General features: G+C 38.4%; 1 protein-coding gene across 3 annotated transcripts in view; it reads right to left on the bottom strand.

Annotated features, from left to right (window-relative positions):
- asic1b (acid-sensing (proton-gated) ion channel 1b) overlaps positions 1–18,798 on the bottom strand; it is a 203,836-nt gene that overhangs the window by 43,235 nt on the left and 141,803 nt on the right. The window contains exon 1 of one of the 3 annotated variants that reach the window (XM_008408899.2): positions 11,147–12,028. The exons of the other annotated variants lie outside the window; for them this stretch is intronic. Coding sequence (XP_008407121.1) covers positions 11,147–11,764 — 618 coding nt within the window. The 5' untranslated portion in view covers positions 11,765–12,028. Of the gene's footprint in view, positions 1–11,146; positions 12,029–18,798 lie in introns of those variants that run through there. 3 annotated transcript variants of the gene reach the window in all.

Below are 18,798 nucleotides of genomic sequence, written 5' to 3'. Positions count from 1 at the left end.
GTGCCTTTAAATCTCAACTTAAAACCCACCTGTTTAGAGTTGCTTATGGCTAAATTAGGGTTATAGTGGGGGTTTTGATGTCTTCCATGTTTTCATGTCTTTAATGTTTTTAATTTCTTCTTCTTTCTTTTCGGCGTTTTAATGATGTAATGCTTTTTGTTTTTTTGTTTTTATTTTTATTTTGTTTTTTTATTTTTTTTAAATCTCTCTCTTTCTCACTGATTATTTCTGTTTTTATTTTAATTATGTAAAGCACTTTGAAATGCCTTTCTGCTAAAATGTGCTACACAAATAAAATTTGATTGATTGATTGATGATTCAAATTTAAAAAAAAATGGTATCCCCAAAATTGGAATCAGCGATCAGTCAGAAAATTGCAATTGGTGTACCCATAGTTCTTAGGGGTGTTGCACTGAGAAGTAGTTTGTATGGCAAACCCAGCAGACGTGCAGTTCCACACCAGCTCAGCTGGGAACTAAATCTCCACTGTAGAACTTTGGGTAAAAAGTCGGTGATTTAGCTGAGCAAGCATTTAGCCACCCACGAGATCCAAGAATTTCTCAAACACGCAAGAAAGAATCAAAGCAACACTCCAGGTATGTTTTTGATGAGGGAATAACATTAAAACATGATGAGAAGCTCAAAAAAGTTGATTTCATATAATACCTGTCTTATTAGCTATAAGGAGGATTTTGGGACTCAAAAAGCTGAGATGTCATCAATCACCTTCGAAGCAGAAGCAGTCTAATGCCCAGCTGCTGCTACGCTGCATGTTTTTTATCTGTCGCTGCTTTAAACCACCCGATTTAAATCAACGGGTCATCATCAGGCTTCTACACAACATGCTGGGATGTAATTACATTATTTAAATCAAGGACCCGTCTAAAGCATGCAGGAAACCCGCCCTTGAAGATCATAATTGGACGCTGCTTTTTGAATGCAAACAGTCTAATAGTGCTTTAAAATGAATCTACAGATTTCTGAGTTTTTCTCTATTTTTTGTTTCACTTAAATGTTTCAGAAACACCAAGTGAATTTTAGTGTCAGACAAAACAAAAATAATCTGGTTTTGTCTGAGTAAGCATAAAATTCAGTTTTTGTTAAGAGTAAAAACTATTCACCTGGCAGTATCTGAAAAGGGACTCACCGGTATTTGTGATAGCAGCCAGTCTATTTTTGACATCACTATGGAGGTTGTTTACATTCAACAACCTCCAGTAAGCGTCTGCTTAAATTGGCTGTTTACTGTCAGCGTTATTGACAGCACCTCAATAGGAGTTAAGTCCAGACTTTGACTAGATCAATTCAAAATAATCATTTTCTGACCATTCAGAGTTGGACTTGCTGTGGTGCTTTGGCTCATTGTCCTCCTGCATAAGTATGTCTGAACTTACGGTGATAAAACCAGTGATGGGTTTTTCTACTCAGGAGTTGATGGTATTTTCCAGGAGCTGAGGAAGCAAAAAAAAAAGTCCAGACTGACAGATATCAATTACTTTGTGTTCCTGAGTGTCTTTGTATCAAGGCTGAATGTGTTGCTTTTTAAGATCTGGGATACTTTGTGTCATCAGTCAGTTTCTGTTTAAGAGATTCTTTCATTCTGCAAATCAGGCAGGAACCAGGCCTGCCTGGTTAAAACTGAATGAAATGATGGCAGTAAATTTGTGATTCAACAACAGGTACAATTTTTATTTTTACATAAGGACAGCTGGTGTGGACCAAGATTAACATAATTAACTAAAATGTATAAAAAAAAAACAAAAACAAAAATTGATTAAACATTTTCGTTAACTGGGATAAATAAAAATGGTAATTAGTGGGGAAAAACTGGGACTATATATTGTGCATTTATAACTAAAACGTACTGGAATCATAGATATAGCCTTTTTTTTGTGTTTATGAATCTTTTCATAAACAGATTATTTCTCCCCCACACAAGCAGTTTACGTCAGTTGTCAGCAAACAACGGCACACCATAACCTAACTAATAAAAACTAGCAAACACACTCTAAAAATTAATTAGAACAGAATTAGACAAACAAAAAGTCACAACAAAATAAAGCAAAATTATGATGACAAACCCAGAATGATTATAACCCTGGATTGGATAGTCTTTTATTTTACTAAAATAATAACTAATCAAAATAACTTTCCATGTTTGTTTAGCTTAGCTTTGTCTGCGTAGGGGTTAAATACTATCATGTCACCGAAACTGTAATTCAGCCTGCAATAGCTGTTGGCGTACCACAGCATTTAATCTTTGCCAGGGAAGAAGTGCATTACCATAACAAATGTAATATTCTAGGATATGAATGAAAATATGTTACAACGTAGAAAACACCTTTCTGATTATATGCAAGAGCTGCTTATAAATCGTGCGTTGAACGACCCAGAAAAATCTCCATTTGATAAGTGCTACTCCTTCACCCATGTGATGCACCGAGAAATGATTGGGTCCAAAAACATGAGCGTAGAGAGGATGTAGAGGACCTGGAATGAGATTTTGAAAGCACTTACGTCTGAAGTGCTTAACACAAAGGTAAGTAAAGTCTGTATTAGTCTGGATCTCTCCACACTTCATCACTAACACTTCACACCTTAATACAAACCAAAAATCACAACAATTTTATGGCAGGAAAAAAAATATTCAAATAAGTTCACCTATGAGGGGAAAAACCCAGAGCGAGAGAGAGAGAGAGAGAGACATCACCTTCCTTGTTCTTGCATAGTGTAAAAAATGTCACCGCCTTTTCCTAGGATAAATAATTCACAGAGAGACAGGCTGAGAGAATACAGATGGCTCTCGGCTATCCTTCAAACGACAATCTGACAAGGCTGAACAAGCTGTTCCTTAAAAGTTGCCAGGGAACCACTTTCCCTATCCTCTATTGATTTTAAGATCAGCGGTGAGCTCAAACAAGCAGCAAGCTAAGACAGTTACAAAAACAGAATTTCATCATTCTTGTGTTTAGCTTCTGTTTGTTCAAAAGAACAAGAACAGCTAAACAGATGGAAAGAGCCACAACGAAATAAAAAAAACAAACAAATGATCTGGATACATATTTCATGGCTCCACGTGAATCTTTAAATATTTCTCAAAAACACGCTGTACTTCACGTCTAATTAGTTAATGGCAGTCCTCATCATTAAGCAAGAAAAAAAAAAGCATATCAATATGGCGGATAAGTCCTAGAGCTGCTGAGGATAATGAAAGCCTTCGCCGACATCAGGATCCATGGCAACCGATCAAACTCAATCAATCTAAGAGGACCTTGCCATATGAAAGCTCCTGAGGAGTCACAAAATTGATCTTTATCTGATATTATTTTGTCAGTTTTATACAGTTATTCTATTGACCTTTTCCAGAAGCAGAGAGCCGTTCTGACGTAAATGTATAAACAGAAAGACCTTGTCTTATACTGGCGATTTAAACTAGATTTTGCAGAAAAAGAAAAAAGAAAATCACATTTATCAGATAAAAATACCTCCTTATGCTACATAGAGTGACTTAAAGTATTTGTAGTTCCTTTGTATATTAGAACTCTAAGCCTTTCTGTATTTGTTTGCAGTTCATATTTAGTTCATAACAACTGAGAGGAAAATGATGAATGGTTTTCAAACTCTTTTGCAAATACAAATGTGACAAATGGGGCATGCATTTGTATACAGCACCTTTAAGGCCCAGTCTACAACGGAAAGTTTTTTGTTTTTTTTCCAAGAACGGCTCATTGTTTTCAGAAAAGGTTTCATCCACATGGAAACACAGAGACAGTGCCTGAAAACGCTGCTTTTTCTCACCCAGACCTGAAACTGGAGTGTGGGATACATGAGGTTAGCTGTAAACACAACATAAAACAAGAACAACAAAGTGAAAGTTTCAGTGTGGACTTGGGGCACAAACAGTTAAAAAAAAAAACACCTTTTGCTGCAGTTACAGCTGCGAGTCTTTTGTATGTCTTTACCATCTTTGCACATCAAGGGACTGAAATCCGTACTTACAGAATAGTTCACTTTCAATCAGATGGGATAACGAGTGTTTATAGGCAGAAAATGTCTAGTCTTGCTGCAAATTCTCGATTGGATCGATCTAAATGAGTTTATCGTAGATCTGCTGTTGCTGACCTGCTGGAAATTAAACCTCTGCTCCTGCCTCAAGACGCTTTCAGCCTCAGTTTCTTCCAGAATAGCTTCATTCATCTATCCATGGACTGGGAACACCTTCTCTGTCTCTGCTGAAGAAAAGCAGCATGATCCTGTCATATTTCACCGTGGAGATGGTGCATTCAGGCTGTTAGTTTTATATAGGATTTTGAATCTAGGCCAGAATCTCTGCAGAAACTTCTCCAGCGGTACCGTAAGTTTCTAACTACTGTCCTCCTTGCCTGACCGGTCAGGTGGGCGGCGGCCATATCCTGGTAAGTTTGCACTTATGCCATAATTTATTAACATTTTTGAATGATGGATTGAACAATTATGAAATAAACCGCTTTACTTTTCTTCACATCTTTACCTCTGGCATTTCTGTTGTCTTCCTTTGTGCTTTTTGTTCACTAACATCTTCCAAGAAACCTTAGAGGTTTCAGACAACAGTTGTATTTATACAAAGTATAAATTACAAACAGATGGAATCAATCTACTGATTAAGCACCATCTGCTGAATGTTATTCCAGGGTGTCAGAGTAAATAGTTTGAAATGAAAAGTGCAATCACACACAAAATGAAAATCAGTTTCTTTCCACTTCAAATGGCAGTGGAAGTAGAATTAGTCACAATGAGATAACTTGATTAGCTGCCTTCTTTCAAACTATTAACATACTTTTATGTGGTACTGTAATAATGACTTCTCTGTCGGACAGTTGCTTATGGACTGAATGGTAAATGAACTGAACTTATATACCATTTTCCAATAATGTTGACCACTATAAGTGCTTTACACTAGAGTCACATTCACCCATTTACACACCGATACGCAGTCGACCTCAATAAAAGAAATAAAAACTGCGTTGAAGAGAGAAAAGACTGCTAAGATTTTTCAACTCAGTAATAAGCTCCAATTTAATGATTGGCTGAAAGTAAAACAGGGGAATTTTACTCCCATCCTCTTAGACTAGGAACACAACACTTCATGCATCATTTTTAATTGACCAATTCCAATGCAAAAAGTACCATAATACTCTAAAGTTTTGAATTCTGTAGGGCAGTGGTCCTCAAACTTTTTCCTGTGAGGGCCCAGAAAGCACATGGGCAAAAACCGTTAGTGAAACGGTCACCGGGACTGACTAGTATATATTCCTTATAGGGAAAGTAACTTTAACATATGAATTCCTCATATGTTAACATAAAGGCTCGTTTTGAAGTTGCTACTTACAGGCATTGCTTCGAAGAATTCGACCTGGAATGCGGCGTTCATAACAAACACATGTGTTCTGAAATCTGCTCTAGCGCTACCAAATGTTAAATAACATGAAAGTCAAGCAGTTCCCTAAAAGTCCAACAGATGGCAGCAATGCGCCATGCAAAACAAAACACCCACAGTTTACAGGACACACTTCCTGCTACAGAGCCCCCTGGTGGTTGAAGAAAAATCCACGTATAAGCCGACCCGCGGGCCGTAGTTTGGGGACCACTGCTGTAGGGTGAAAGTAGCAAAGCTATCGCTTTTAACAATATTATTTATTTTAATGGTAGCATACCTAATCCGTCTACGTACAGATTAGGTATGCTTATGTATTGCTTTAGCTGAAGCAACAACTACCGTTTCAAAACAGGACTGCAGGTGTGGTGTATTTTATGCACCTACTCCCTGTTGTCCTGGTCTCACATAACCATTATTTAACATGCAATATTATATTCTGATTTAAAAATGTGATGTTGTGAAGTGGAGGCGGCAGATCACAGCACAGAAAAATGAGCAGAAGCAGAGCTGAAGGCCAGTAATTTCCTAAAGTCATGCAGGTAAAAGTATAACTTTTAAATTCTCTTGGTAGCTGGACCGTGTCACCAATTAGACTATTTTCTAACAAAAATCCCACATTATCAATTATACAACATTTTATATTGTTCTTATTTGAGATGTTACCCAGTTATATTAAAACTGTTGAAACTATTTGCAGCACAGCAAAAGGGTGTTTTGAAAACAACCCTGTTGGATGTTTAATCTGGTCTAATCTGATTAGTAAAGGCTCATAATAAATCATGAAAGTTTACACAACCGTGGAATTTGAGATACAACATACAGACGCTGACGCCACCCAACCTAGCAGGTTCCCTATAGTGAGAATGTTGTGATTTCTAAATTTGATTTTGATCAATTTAGTTCTACTTCTGCACCAATTGAGAGTGAGAGAGGTTTTCCCACATACTTTACACAAAGTAACCCAATAAATCTACAGAAAACATTATTAGTCAGTTGGAAGACACAAAACAACAACTCAATTTTAACTTTCTGATTCAGAGAGCCTCAACTAGTTAGGAATCAAAATGCAATAAAAAAACAACTTTAAAAAAAGTATAAACATATACATATTTCTACCACGGTTTAGAAAAATACAATCCTACGACACAATAGGACAGCTGTGGGACACTTACATAACGCCAATTCTATAAATCACAAATAAAATATGTAACAAGAAGGCCAGACTAATTCTGACAGGAGCTAAACCCGTCTCTTGGTAAACTTCAACGGCCACGGTCTTCCTTCAACATACAAACTATTCACAAGTATGCAAGTTCCTGGTGTGGTTAGTACTCCTGTCATCACCAGTGGTCAGAGGGTGAGATGCTGACCATGCACATTGTCCATCACAAAGGCAACATGGAGACACAAAGATCAAACAACTATACATCCAAACACCCAGAGCCAAGTGGCCCATTGACTAAACATGGAGCATCTGCAGAGAACCCATTAGAAAAGGCCCAAGCTGGGACTCCATCCCTGGACATTCCAGCTGCAAAACAACAGTCCTAACAACAGCAGCTCCATCCTATTGAGAAAAAAGCAGAACATTACATCTTGATGCAGAGAAAACATCTGTTATTATGACCATATGTGTCATGTAAATATTCATTAATCAAGATGTCAAGAGACATTAGTTTGTGTAGCAAAAGTGTACTGTAATGTAATGACAAATACATCCCAGGGAAAAATAAACATCCTTGTTTACAGTGATTTATTTTTTTTGAAGATGTAAACACCAGCATGTAGAAAATATGCACTAAATCTATCCATCCATCCATCCATTTTCTTGCACCCTTGTCCCTTAGTGGGGTAGGGAGGGTTGCTGGTTCCTCTCCAGCTGACGTTGCAGGCGAGAGGTGGGGTCACCCTGGACAGGTCGCCAGTCTGTTGCAGGGCAACACAGAGACACACAACCATGCACACGCACACACTCACACCTATGGGCAATTTGGAGAGGAAAGTTAACCTGACAGTCATGTTTTTGGACTGTGGGAGGAAACTGGAGTACCTGGAGAAAACCCACGCATGCACAGGGAGAACATGCAAACTCCACGTAGAAAGACTGGGGTCGGGAATCGAACCCAGAACCTTCTTGCTGCAAGGCAACATCTCTCCCAACTGCGCCACTGTGCAGCCCGCACTAAATCTATTTATTCAGTATTAAACAAATTAATTGTATTCGGATGATTTACTAAAGCCTTATTATTATGTATTTTTATTAAGTAATAATAGATGGATTGATTTTAAAGTTGTTGAGTACGGGTGTGGCAAAGTGTCGGCCATCGCTTCAACCATTGTTTACATCTGGATTTATTATGTCTGTCTTGGTAAAGGAATATATATGAGCAGAAAAAGAATCTGTGTGAACGAGACTTTTGTTTCTCAAATGATTAAAAGTCATTTAATTCAGCGTTCATTTGAAAGGATAATTATGTAGTCATTGTTATGATATTAGCTAACATGAAAAGATTGTTATGATCCATTAACATCCCTAGTCCATCAGTGTTACTGGCTAATAATCATTTTTCTCTCCCAAAGTAAAACATATGCAGCAATTGCAATCTGTAGTTTACATACTGGCTGATTACATGAGATTAAAACACCAGCCTCGTTAAGTTCGCTTTAAATAAACTCTAGTTCGTTAGTCTAAAAAGTTCTGTTCATTTGAGGCGGAGTGAATCTGTGATCAAACTCTGATGCAGACAAAAAGGACGAACTCTGGTTCGTCTACAAACCCAGGTTTCGGTTCAGTTGAAGTGAACTCTGATGCAGTTCCAATATGTGAACGCTAAGCGGCCCAGACAGTGCTCCAAAAGCAGGAAGTGGACTGCAGCGCTGGGCATTCTGGGTAAATACAATCAAAACAAATATGTGAGATTAGCGCCAGCAGGAGAAATGGTTGGTGGTGTTTTGCCAATGACAAAAGAGAAATCCCACAATTGCTAAGATCTGACGCAACATTTTTTACATTTTGTGAATAAGGATGTTACACTCAGTGTCTCCTTCAGCATTTTTCAAGTTATTTCCTTCAGTGGTTCTTGGTGCAGCGCCGCCACAGGTCAGAGAGTGAAAGGATTGCTCAAAGGGTTTGGTTGGTTTGACAGTGCCTTGGGAAAATTAACCGATTGAAAATGTAACAAATATTTCAATTCTATCAGACTACCAGGTATGAAAACACACTAAGACTCGAGTGTCAGACCACAAAGTCCAGATCAAGCCTCAAATCATCATGGCACAAGTCAGAGTCAAGTCTGAAGTCTATTTTTGTGACTTGGTAGGAACCTCAAACTCAAGTCATTATTTCTCAGCCAGTTTATCTCTAAACTTTTTATTTCAGTTCATCTGCCTAATGACTGAGGTATTTTTTGATTATATGCACCTGGTTACAGTTATTGTTCCTTAGACAATAATCCAAGTCATTTTCAGTAATAACTGAGAAAGTAAAACATTTGCAAAAACAACAAGACTGACTAGGAGCTCTGCAGTTTAGAAAGTTTTCAGAGAAAACAGAGCTGTTGGTGAAATTTATATAAATAATCTTCAACTGTAATCAACTTTGAAAGAGCAGTTACTGTTAGCATAATTTGCGGTTGTAAATAGTGCAGGAGGTAATATGAAAAGTCATTTTCAGTGACAAAGTGGCCATATTTGCTTAACTGCTTGAAACTAAACTGTTCTTGGTACAGTGCCACAGCCTCACATCAGCGTCTTTTCTAGACAAGGCAGACATCTGTCTCTGTACAAAACCGTCTGAAACACTGACTGCACAGCACCTGTCCAGAACCAAACAAAACCCACAAAGGTAGAAAGAAACCAGTGAACAGAGAAGACCAAAATAGCCCAGAAAGAGAGAAAAAAAATATTGATTCTGTGAAGACCTGAGTTCATGCAAAGGTTTCTCTGCTTGCTCTGTTTGTGTAAAGAGATGCCAGATTGGTAATACCAAGCTCACAGCTTGCTAACGGCTTTATGAATATGTGTTTGTGGCGTTGCTTGCAAACTTTTATAAGCAACTTCTGGGTTGCTGTTTGAAATAACTGGAACTCTGCTTCTGTAAGATCGGTTGGCTTTAAAAACAGAATTCAGAATATTTAGGATGTCGTCTCCATATACCAACGACTAACGCCCCAAACATTTGAATATACAGAAAAAAAATAAATCTGTGGGGGATTATCAATCAATAGTGGTAAGCAGGGGGCACAGAGGGTGCTTGAGAGGATGTTCTCAGATTGATTTCTCACCCAAAATCAATGCCTGAGACCTGCGTGAGTGAAGTGAGAATCAAGGATGTGTGTCGGTAAAGTCGGAGGAAGAAGAAATGGCAGACGCATAAAGTACGGGGAAGGATGTATTGATGAAGCCAGCGGACCATCTGTGGAGCTGTTAAAGACACACTGCAACGTGGGGATGGGGTGGCAACAACAAAAAAAAATCAATATATTCCGCCACCCATTGAAAGCAGCCAGGCTCCAACCCCTCACCTCTAAGAAGTGACTCAACTTCTCTGGTTTGGCTCCTGACAACAGATTAACTTGCTTTCCTCGAAGTCATGAAGGGAATCATTGATTATCCACGCAGCAGCACACATCACCAACATTCCAGACTTTGGGACTGTGTTTATCTCTCACACAGGTTGCCGTGGCTCCAAGGAGCATCCCTAAATATTTAGTCAGGGAGAAAATGTGTTGAATTTTGATAGCTTGCTTTGTGTCTCTAAACTGCACTGTAACAACTTCATGATCCAGCTTTGGAGCTCAGTCAGACGACAAAAAGAGGGAGAGAAGAGCAGCTTTAACTTCAATCTAAATATATTTCCACTCCCCAAAAAAATGAATCCAGCAAATCAGAAGAAGAACATGATTTCTAAAACGTAAAGCCAAGCTTGAAATTCTCACAAGGAAAAAAAAAAGTGTTTGTTATTGTAATGAGGTGGGTGAGATGGGAGAACATGAGCTTTACATTGTTTTCACAGTAATGAAATGGAATCAATGAGGCTGCACTCTAACTAACTGCACTCTATCAGGCTGTCAGTGAATGTTGCAATGCTTTCCTAAATGCATCAAAAAGTCTTCATTATAGGCAGATTGGTCTGTTTTGAGCACAGATTGATCCTGTTTAAGTCTGACACTAAACCACAACCGTTTGCAGATAAAATGCTTTCGCCTGGAACGTCTTTGAAAAGAAAAATCTCAATATTGTTTCAGAAAACTGAAAAAATGAATGATGGAAGATCAATGTAAATATATATAAAAAAACATTCAATCCAAACTGCTACTATAGTCTTTACTATATGATTTCCATAATAACATATCGTCACCTTCCTAAAATAATGGCCTGTCATTTTTTGACATAAGTGATTTTGGCATAATAATAATAATAATAATAATAATAATAATAATAATAATAATAATAATAATAATAATAAATAAGTCACCGCCTCTCTTTCCAAAAGATGGTTTAGGTTAAGGTGACGATATGAAGCATTTCTGTAAAGAAATAAGAGTTTAATTACAGATGCGCATCACGAAAACAACAGGACTCTGCTTGTCTCTGCTGGTGGTATTTTCAAATAAAATTCAAGAAACAAAAGAGCATTCTACGTATAATCAAATTATCCGACAAGGCGAAGTGAAGGAAATGTAGCAGACTCTGAAACCTGGGTCAACCTGTTGAGAAGGGAACACTCACAATGCTGAAATTACGCGGCCCGCAGGGCTCTCCCTGGTACCGACAGTACAGCAGCATCTCCTCCAGCTGGTGTCCCAGCCGGTCCAGCAGCTCCTTCATACTCGGCTGGGACTCCAAAGGAGGAGGAAGGAAGTTTTTGAAGTCTAAAATCCGCGACAGCCACGGCGGCTCGCTGCCCGCGCTCTCTCCGCCGTCACCCAGCAGAGCCAGAAGCGCCTCTTTCGCAGCGGGGGAGACCTGCAAGTTGGGCGAGTCGGGTTCCTTCTCCAGCAGCCCCAGCCACCTCCCGGACGTGAATATGTCCGTCTTCTTCATGCGTCGAGGCAGCAGCAGGTTCTGGTTGCAGATGGTGACGGCGGGGAAAACCAGCCGCTTGGCGTACACCATGTGCGCCTTGGTGTACATGGGCGAAGAGAGCAGGTACCGCACTCTGTTGGAGGACCAGGCGAAGAACAGAGCCACGGCCGCCAAGAACGCAAGAAGCCACGCAACTCTCCGTGGGTACGAGCCGCTGAGGAAGATGTGCCGTAAGCCGTGCAGGGTTGTGTGTTTCAGGAAGAGTTTCCCAGCTTCGGTGAGAGAACCCGGGCTCGGCTTGGATCCAGAGGACGGGCACATTTTCGGGAAACGCCGGTGCGCACATTCAACATCGGTCCCGCCGTGGTCAGGGTGACGGAGCCAGGACTCGTCTTTGCGCACTCGGAAGGGTGCAGTTAGTGAGAGGATTTTTTTTTTTTTTTTTTTTAAAGAGAGGAGAGGCTGAAGCGCACGCAGCTCCTCTCGGTCCTCTCAAGCACTGAGCAGCAGCTTGAGGCGGTGATGGGGGAGTATTTTGTCAGGCGCGCAGCGCTCCCTGAGCGTGTCCGGGAGGGGGAAGTGAAGTTAGTCAGAATGATTTAGTGCGCTAATGTGCAGCAACAGGAGTCAGGGGGATTATTTCATCTAAATTACAAGCAGTTAAACTCCGAGAATACGTTCCAAAGAGACGACAAATTTAGTTAAAATCACACAATCATATTTCATAGCACGTTCATCCCGCCTGCTTCCAAGATTATAATTTTCCAATTCCTCACATCTCCCCCCGAACACAGTGCGTGTTTTACGCACACAAACACACACAGAGACGGACATGTGTCATAAATTAGGATATGATCTAAACGTCTATTAAGTAGTGAAGTTCATATTTATTATAGATTTATTACATAGAGATTGATATTTTTATGTGTTTATGTAGATTTTATAATAAGGGTTGCATATTATAAAAACACAACATTAGGATTCTCTGGAAATTTTAATAATGAAAAGGGATTCTTCACACATATGTCATACAACTATTCATATGTTCTCCAGGAAATAGCTGATTAAAAAGCATCCAATCATATTCTTGAAAAGTTAAGTGGAAGGAAAAACTGTGCACGTACTGATTTCAAGCTGCTTATGGTCCAGTGTGAAGTTTCAACAGTTGATGATGATTTGAAGAGCCATGTTACTTGCTACTGCGTTTTATCAAGTGCAAAGTCAACACAGTTGTCTACCATACAACTGTGCCAAAAGTACCACAGCTTAATGAGCGCACATCGTTTGACTGGCTTCCAGAGTCCCACTGACTGAATCTCTGTTTTTTTAAAGAGGAAAATAGAAATCAAGTTAACAAGATGAGCTGAGGGCTTTCTTTATTCGTTGCAGTCTTTCTATAATTATTATTTATTATATATTATTGAGTCTACAGTCATGACCCGATCAGTATCGTTTGTCAGCTTGCAAGTAACTTTTGGGAATAACAACCTTTAAGTAGATATTAAACATACGTTTAATCTCTGCACATACTTTTAAAAACATTTCTGTTTCTAAAAATATTTTTTGTATTGGTCTGAAATTATATTTTAATTTTAAATGTTGTGTTTTCATTAGCCATTAGCAGAAAATCAACCTGATTGAGAAAAATCATGATGTTTGGCAAATCGATCTATGTAATGTGTTTCACTAATAGAGTTACTGAAATAAATGGACTTTTCAATAATTTTCTAATTTAATAAATGGGTCTATATATAACATACAGTACACATACACTTTTCAATAGACTAATAAAATTAAATACCTTTTGCAACATTCAAGATTAACAGAAATAAACTGACTTGAAATAATCAATTTGTGTGGAATGGATGTATATACATCTTCTAAATTGAATTGCTGAAATAAATGACCTTTCCTATGATATTCTAATTTACTGAGATGCACCTATAAATTGCTGCTGAATATGATTAGTGAAGCTTGCTGACTGAAATCTCTGGGCTCAGTAAATGCAGATCATTTGTCTTCCTTTTCAACTCCGTCGCACACATAAATAGCTTTGGGGACACGCGCACCTTAACTCCTGCAAGCTTCGCAGCTTCTCACTCAGTGTTTAACACTTACTTTACAAAGGTTAATAGTAGAGAGGATGTTGTCTGCAACATGAGAGCGACACCAGTTACATTACTCATTATCCTGCATCGCTCAAACTCGCATGAAGGGTAAGTAAAGCTGACATTACAGAACGGACAGATGGGCCTCAGTCAAACGTAACGTCAGAAGGAAAACAGAAAGGTCAGGATGCTGCTGGGAAGTTAATGAAAGTCCTGTGATGCTTCTTTGAAGGATGAAGTCTAAATACGCTAAAGCGCACCTTTAATTGATTGCATGGTGGGTGTTTTTGACTGCGTCACGCCCAGGTTTGTTTGCATCGAGGGCGGAGCTTTTGTCAGGACTTACAGCCATTGACAAAGCGTCTGCAAAAACAATCTCCCTCTTGGGGTTTTTGGTCAAGCTGTAGCTCACGCTTGGTTGGCCATCAACACACACAGAGATTCGAGAGTAAGAGCTGCTGTGCAAAGTGTCTGCTCCACCTCTGGAGCAGAGAGTGTGGGTTTATTGCTCCGTGCATGACGGAGGAAAAAGAATTGAGCATGAAAGAGAGGAGGAAGGGAAGTCGGCAGAGGAGCACTTAGAAAATCAATGTTTCACATCTTGTCACTTTATTCTGAAACGTGGAGAACTGCTAAAATACGTGAAGACAATGACAGGCAAGGCATCCAAAAGGTACTAATCAAGTAAAAGTGGAAAGCTGGGTATTTGTTCATTTAAGTCATCAAGCTCAGGCCTGCAAAAGTAATATCACATTCATGTTTTGAGATAATTATAAATTTGCTCAATTATCATAATTTAAGTGTCTAAACGTTGCAGAGTGAAGCAGAAAAATCACTTTTCTATGGTTCTCTACTTTCTGATACATTTAACAGACAGATTGATCCGACACCCAATAATTATGTGCCATTCCAAGACAGACACACGTCATGTCTGCCATGTGCGCTTTTTCTCCACTCAAAATGAAAACTTTAATTAAACATTTGTGGAGGTTTTTTTTTTTTTTTGCATTATACTAGCATGCAAATTAAGACTTTTTATTAATTCCAGTCATTTGAAAGTCTAAAATTTTTTCTTAAATGGCAGACATGGAATCAAGATCGATTTTTTGAATAAATATATTAAGAAGTTTTAAAATTGTCGTTAGATGTTTGTGTTTGTGATGAACCTTTTGCCTAGTGACCGCTGGAGACAGGCCACTAAACGGATTCACAAAAGTCTCTTTTTAAATGTACAATCTGCACCTTCTGAACAATTTGAAATAAGGTTTGGTGCAGCTTATTTTTTTATGTTTGACCAAGGTAGTCAACATTTTGTTTTTGTCAGTTTTTGTTATTTATTTTACATTAGCTGTTATACTCCTAATTGCACTGACTGAACAAATTATAGTTGTGTTGATTTTACAAGCTTGTGGAGCTATTGTGGTGCATTTAAGTGACAAATAAATGGTATTTACATTACATCACATTTATGTCTGTGTTAAAAAAGAAACATTTTAAAATCAATCCAGCACTGATTTTCTGTATCTGATTGGTATCGGCTGATGTTAAACTTCAGATATCGGTAGTGAAAAAAGTGGATCGGTGCAAACGATCCCAGTGAACCGATTTTCACTGGGAAAAAAGTGAAGTAAGTGTAATGTGTTTATATTTTCACACTTGTATCGGGACCCTAACTGCAGAGTTTTGGACATTTGAAGACGTTTGGACATTACAATAGTCCAACATAGAGGAGATGGGGATCAGTTTCTCTGCGTCTGGTAGGGAGAAGTTAGAAAGGTAATGGATGGAGATCTGGCAGAGTTAGGAGTCCATTTTAGCTCCAAGGTCAGTAACTGATGGGCAGAGGGCGGCGTTGTGACCACAGAAAGTGACGCTGATTACAGGAGATGACTGGATGTGTTTATTTGTAGAAAGCTGTGGCACTTTTATCTCTCGAAATTTGAGATGAAGGCGATTTGATTTACAAAGTCAACGGAGAGTTTGTTATATGAGTAGTTGTGTATTTCAGAGCCTAGATTAATTTTGAACTACAATTATTTCTGTTTGGACATGAACATTAGAATTTCTAAGATCAATAGACGTGTCTGTTGCATATTTATAAAGTTGTTAAAGTTGCAGGAAACAACAGTTTTTTAATGGAATGGGACACGTTGCATTGTACAACCCTATTTGTGAAAATCTGATTGAGTTAGAATGGAAGGAATCAGATGGTAATGATCTTATTTTACTAATAAAGGTCAAGATGATCACAGCAATATTAAAATAATACCATTTATCAACTTTAAAGAAGTTCTGACTTCTAAAACAAACTGAACGCAGCAGTTTGTTTTAGTGAGTTTAACACTAAGGGTGTCTCAATAGAACATTTTCAATTCCAATTCGATACCGATATTGCAGTTTTGAATATTGCCCGATACCGATATTGACCTGATACAAGATAAGCACAAATCCCACATTGTTTCATTAATTATTTTGTAGTGTTTTTCAACAGGAGCAATAAGTTTATACATGTAACCCAAGACCAGATTGTTTTCCCAGTGCTTTGTCCATTAGAAAAACTACGCTGAACTGACCATAAAGGATGAAATCAGTCAACTAAAAGAAGTTAGATCCGATTCCATGTTTCTGGGTCGGAACAAGAAGAAGCCTGCTGTTCTCCTGGTGCCAGTTTGTCTCTGCCCCCTTCATAATGTCCCCTAAGAGGATAATAAAGTCTTCCTTTGAGGTTATCACTTCTATTTTAATAAGAGTATCTGTCATGAAGAACGGCTGCTCAACCACTGACCTTTGATTGCATCTCTGTGAGACGCCGCCATCACATGCATGGCTTCAGGATTACCACCTGGCAATAAAGAGACTGAATCCGGTAAGAAACTGAGTTTTTATTACTCAATCAGAACTTCTTTGAGTGGTTTGACTCGCCTATAGATGGATGTAATGTGTCTCAAATGAGGTGATGGGTGGTGCATCAGAATCCATTGGAGACAGATCCCGACATTTGTGGCATTTAACAGCATTTGTTCAGCCCCGTTTCCCCAGCCACCTCATCAAGAGAGAGACATATCGGAGGAGAGGCTCCGCGCAACAAGCTAATCCGTCTGGGTGAAGGGATAATTATGTACTTGCCTGACAGACAAGCACAATCCCACAACAAGTGTAACAACAACAACAACGGAATAACAAATGAATGCGGCTCGAAAATCCGCGGTTAAAGAGTTGCACTAATGAACCTATTATGAAAGCAAGCACGGATATTCGTTAGGGGACCTTAGGCACATATCTTTAGTTTATTAATACCAAAGCAGCTGTGGCAGTAATGAACATCCTGTTCTATTGTTTGGCTTCTGAAAGGGGCGCTGCATTTTTCACTGGATAAAAGAAAGACAGCATTTTTAAAATATGCTTTTGCTTTAATTAGAAAACAGGTGAACATAGAGATACAGAGGGCAGATTAAATTAAAATGACCTTTTTTGAGGTTTTGGGAATTCAAAAATTTCATTTTATGAAATTCTACAAGGAACTATGATAAAGTAGTTGATTTTAAGGGAAACAACTTTATTAAAGCTCTCCATCTTTCATGTAAAAGTGCAAATATGTGTATTTTTGGTCATTTCACTGATAAAACGTGGGATGAAATCTTTGCTACTGAACACAAAGCTGATCGAGTCAATTTTGCTAACTTGTCTGTCGCCCTACAATAAAACCAAACAGGGTGTAATTACATCATCATTTTCTGTCCACAAATGTCAGTATCCATTGCAAAGCTATGTCGTGAGTATCCATCGCAGGCCATAAAGCCTCACAGAGTATTAGCTGCTTGATCACTGGGAGCTAATGTGAGAGTGAGTGATCAGCACATAGCTGTGTTAGGGCTGGTTTCTGCCCTGACAGTTAATCTAAATGAGGAAAAAAAGACTTCAGTTTCAATCAGCGGGGTCAGCGGAGCAGTGAATGTTTAAAAGCAGAGTGGAGATAAATGAAAAGCCTCTGACGAGCAGAGTTATTTAAATGTTTCCACTTGGAGTCAAACCTCATCAGTCATTTTGGCACCGCATAGGGGGACTGCACCTTTAAGATCCACTGCGTTGTTTCTTCAAGGCTGATGTCTTTCTTTCAAACTCCAGACGAGGCACAAAAGGCTTGAAAAACATTTATGTATAAATCTTTTTTTTTTTTTACGATGTTTTTAATGTAGACGTTTTTTTCTAAATGTGAATGAGGGGGAAAAACTGCTGCATTATTTAATATAATAAAGCATGTAAGCTATACATCTACTTTTTCAAACTATGTAACATTTTCTGTATTTTAAACTTACACTAATGTAAGCAATATCTTTTTAATGAGCTCAATCTTTGTAGGAACATGTTTATTTATTAGCTTTATTAAACAAATAAGCCAGTTATGCTCCATTTTTATATCTTTATTGTGATCTATATGGATGGAAATAGAAAATAACGGGGGGGGGGTTTTACACTATGAAAGAATAAGCATTAACATCTGCAGTATATATTTTCCTAATTGTATAACAGTTTGCACTGCAGCCTAGCACAAACTAATCACTGTTTCATGGTTCAAAATGAGGATTTTCAGGAGAAAAATTGATGTTTGATTCAAGAAAGATTATTAATTTTTTCACTTCATTGGTGTTGCTGCAACAAGGTCACACTCAGGCATTTCCTCTCAGTTTTGAAGTCGTCCCTGGATTCTTGCATACACTAAAGCCTCTTGAGTAACTTCAGAAAATGCCACCCTGGTTATTTTATAAAATAACATCTGTGGTAAAATGGCGGTACAGCGCCTTGAAAGTGTTCAAACCCACTTTTTTTTTAACGTTTTGTCAGTTTCCACTGCATTTCATTGAGATCTTATGTAATAAACCAGGACAATGTGGTGAAGAAAAATCATACAAGGCTTTAAGTTTTTTATTTTTGGAATAAAATGATGAAAAGTGAGGTTTGCATTTATAAATCGACAAAACTTTCACTGCTTTACAGCTGCAGGCCTTTTCAGATTTCTACCAGCTTTGAGAAATGTTTGCTCTTTCTTTGGTGCCAATCAGTCCAGGCTCAGATTCTCAGATGGAGAACATTATTTTAAAATCAATTTGACACACATTCTCCTTTGGGTTTGGGCTTTTACCATTTTAACACATCAGAATCACTTAAGAATCAGAAATACTTCAGCAATCCCCAAATGGAAATTCTGGACATTACGAACCAAGCACCTGATTAAAAGTTAGTAAATAT

The sequence above is a fragment of the Poecilia reticulata genome, linkage group LG5, assembly GCF_000633615.1.
Source record: "Poecilia reticulata strain Guanapo linkage group LG5, Guppy_female_1.0+MT, whole genome shotgun sequence".
Taxonomy (NCBI): domain Eukaryota; kingdom Metazoa; phylum Chordata; class Actinopteri; order Cyprinodontiformes; family Poeciliidae; genus Poecilia; species Poecilia reticulata.
The sequence above is the reverse complement of the archived record's forward strand: the minus strand, read 5'-3'. Positions and strand labels throughout refer to the sequence as shown.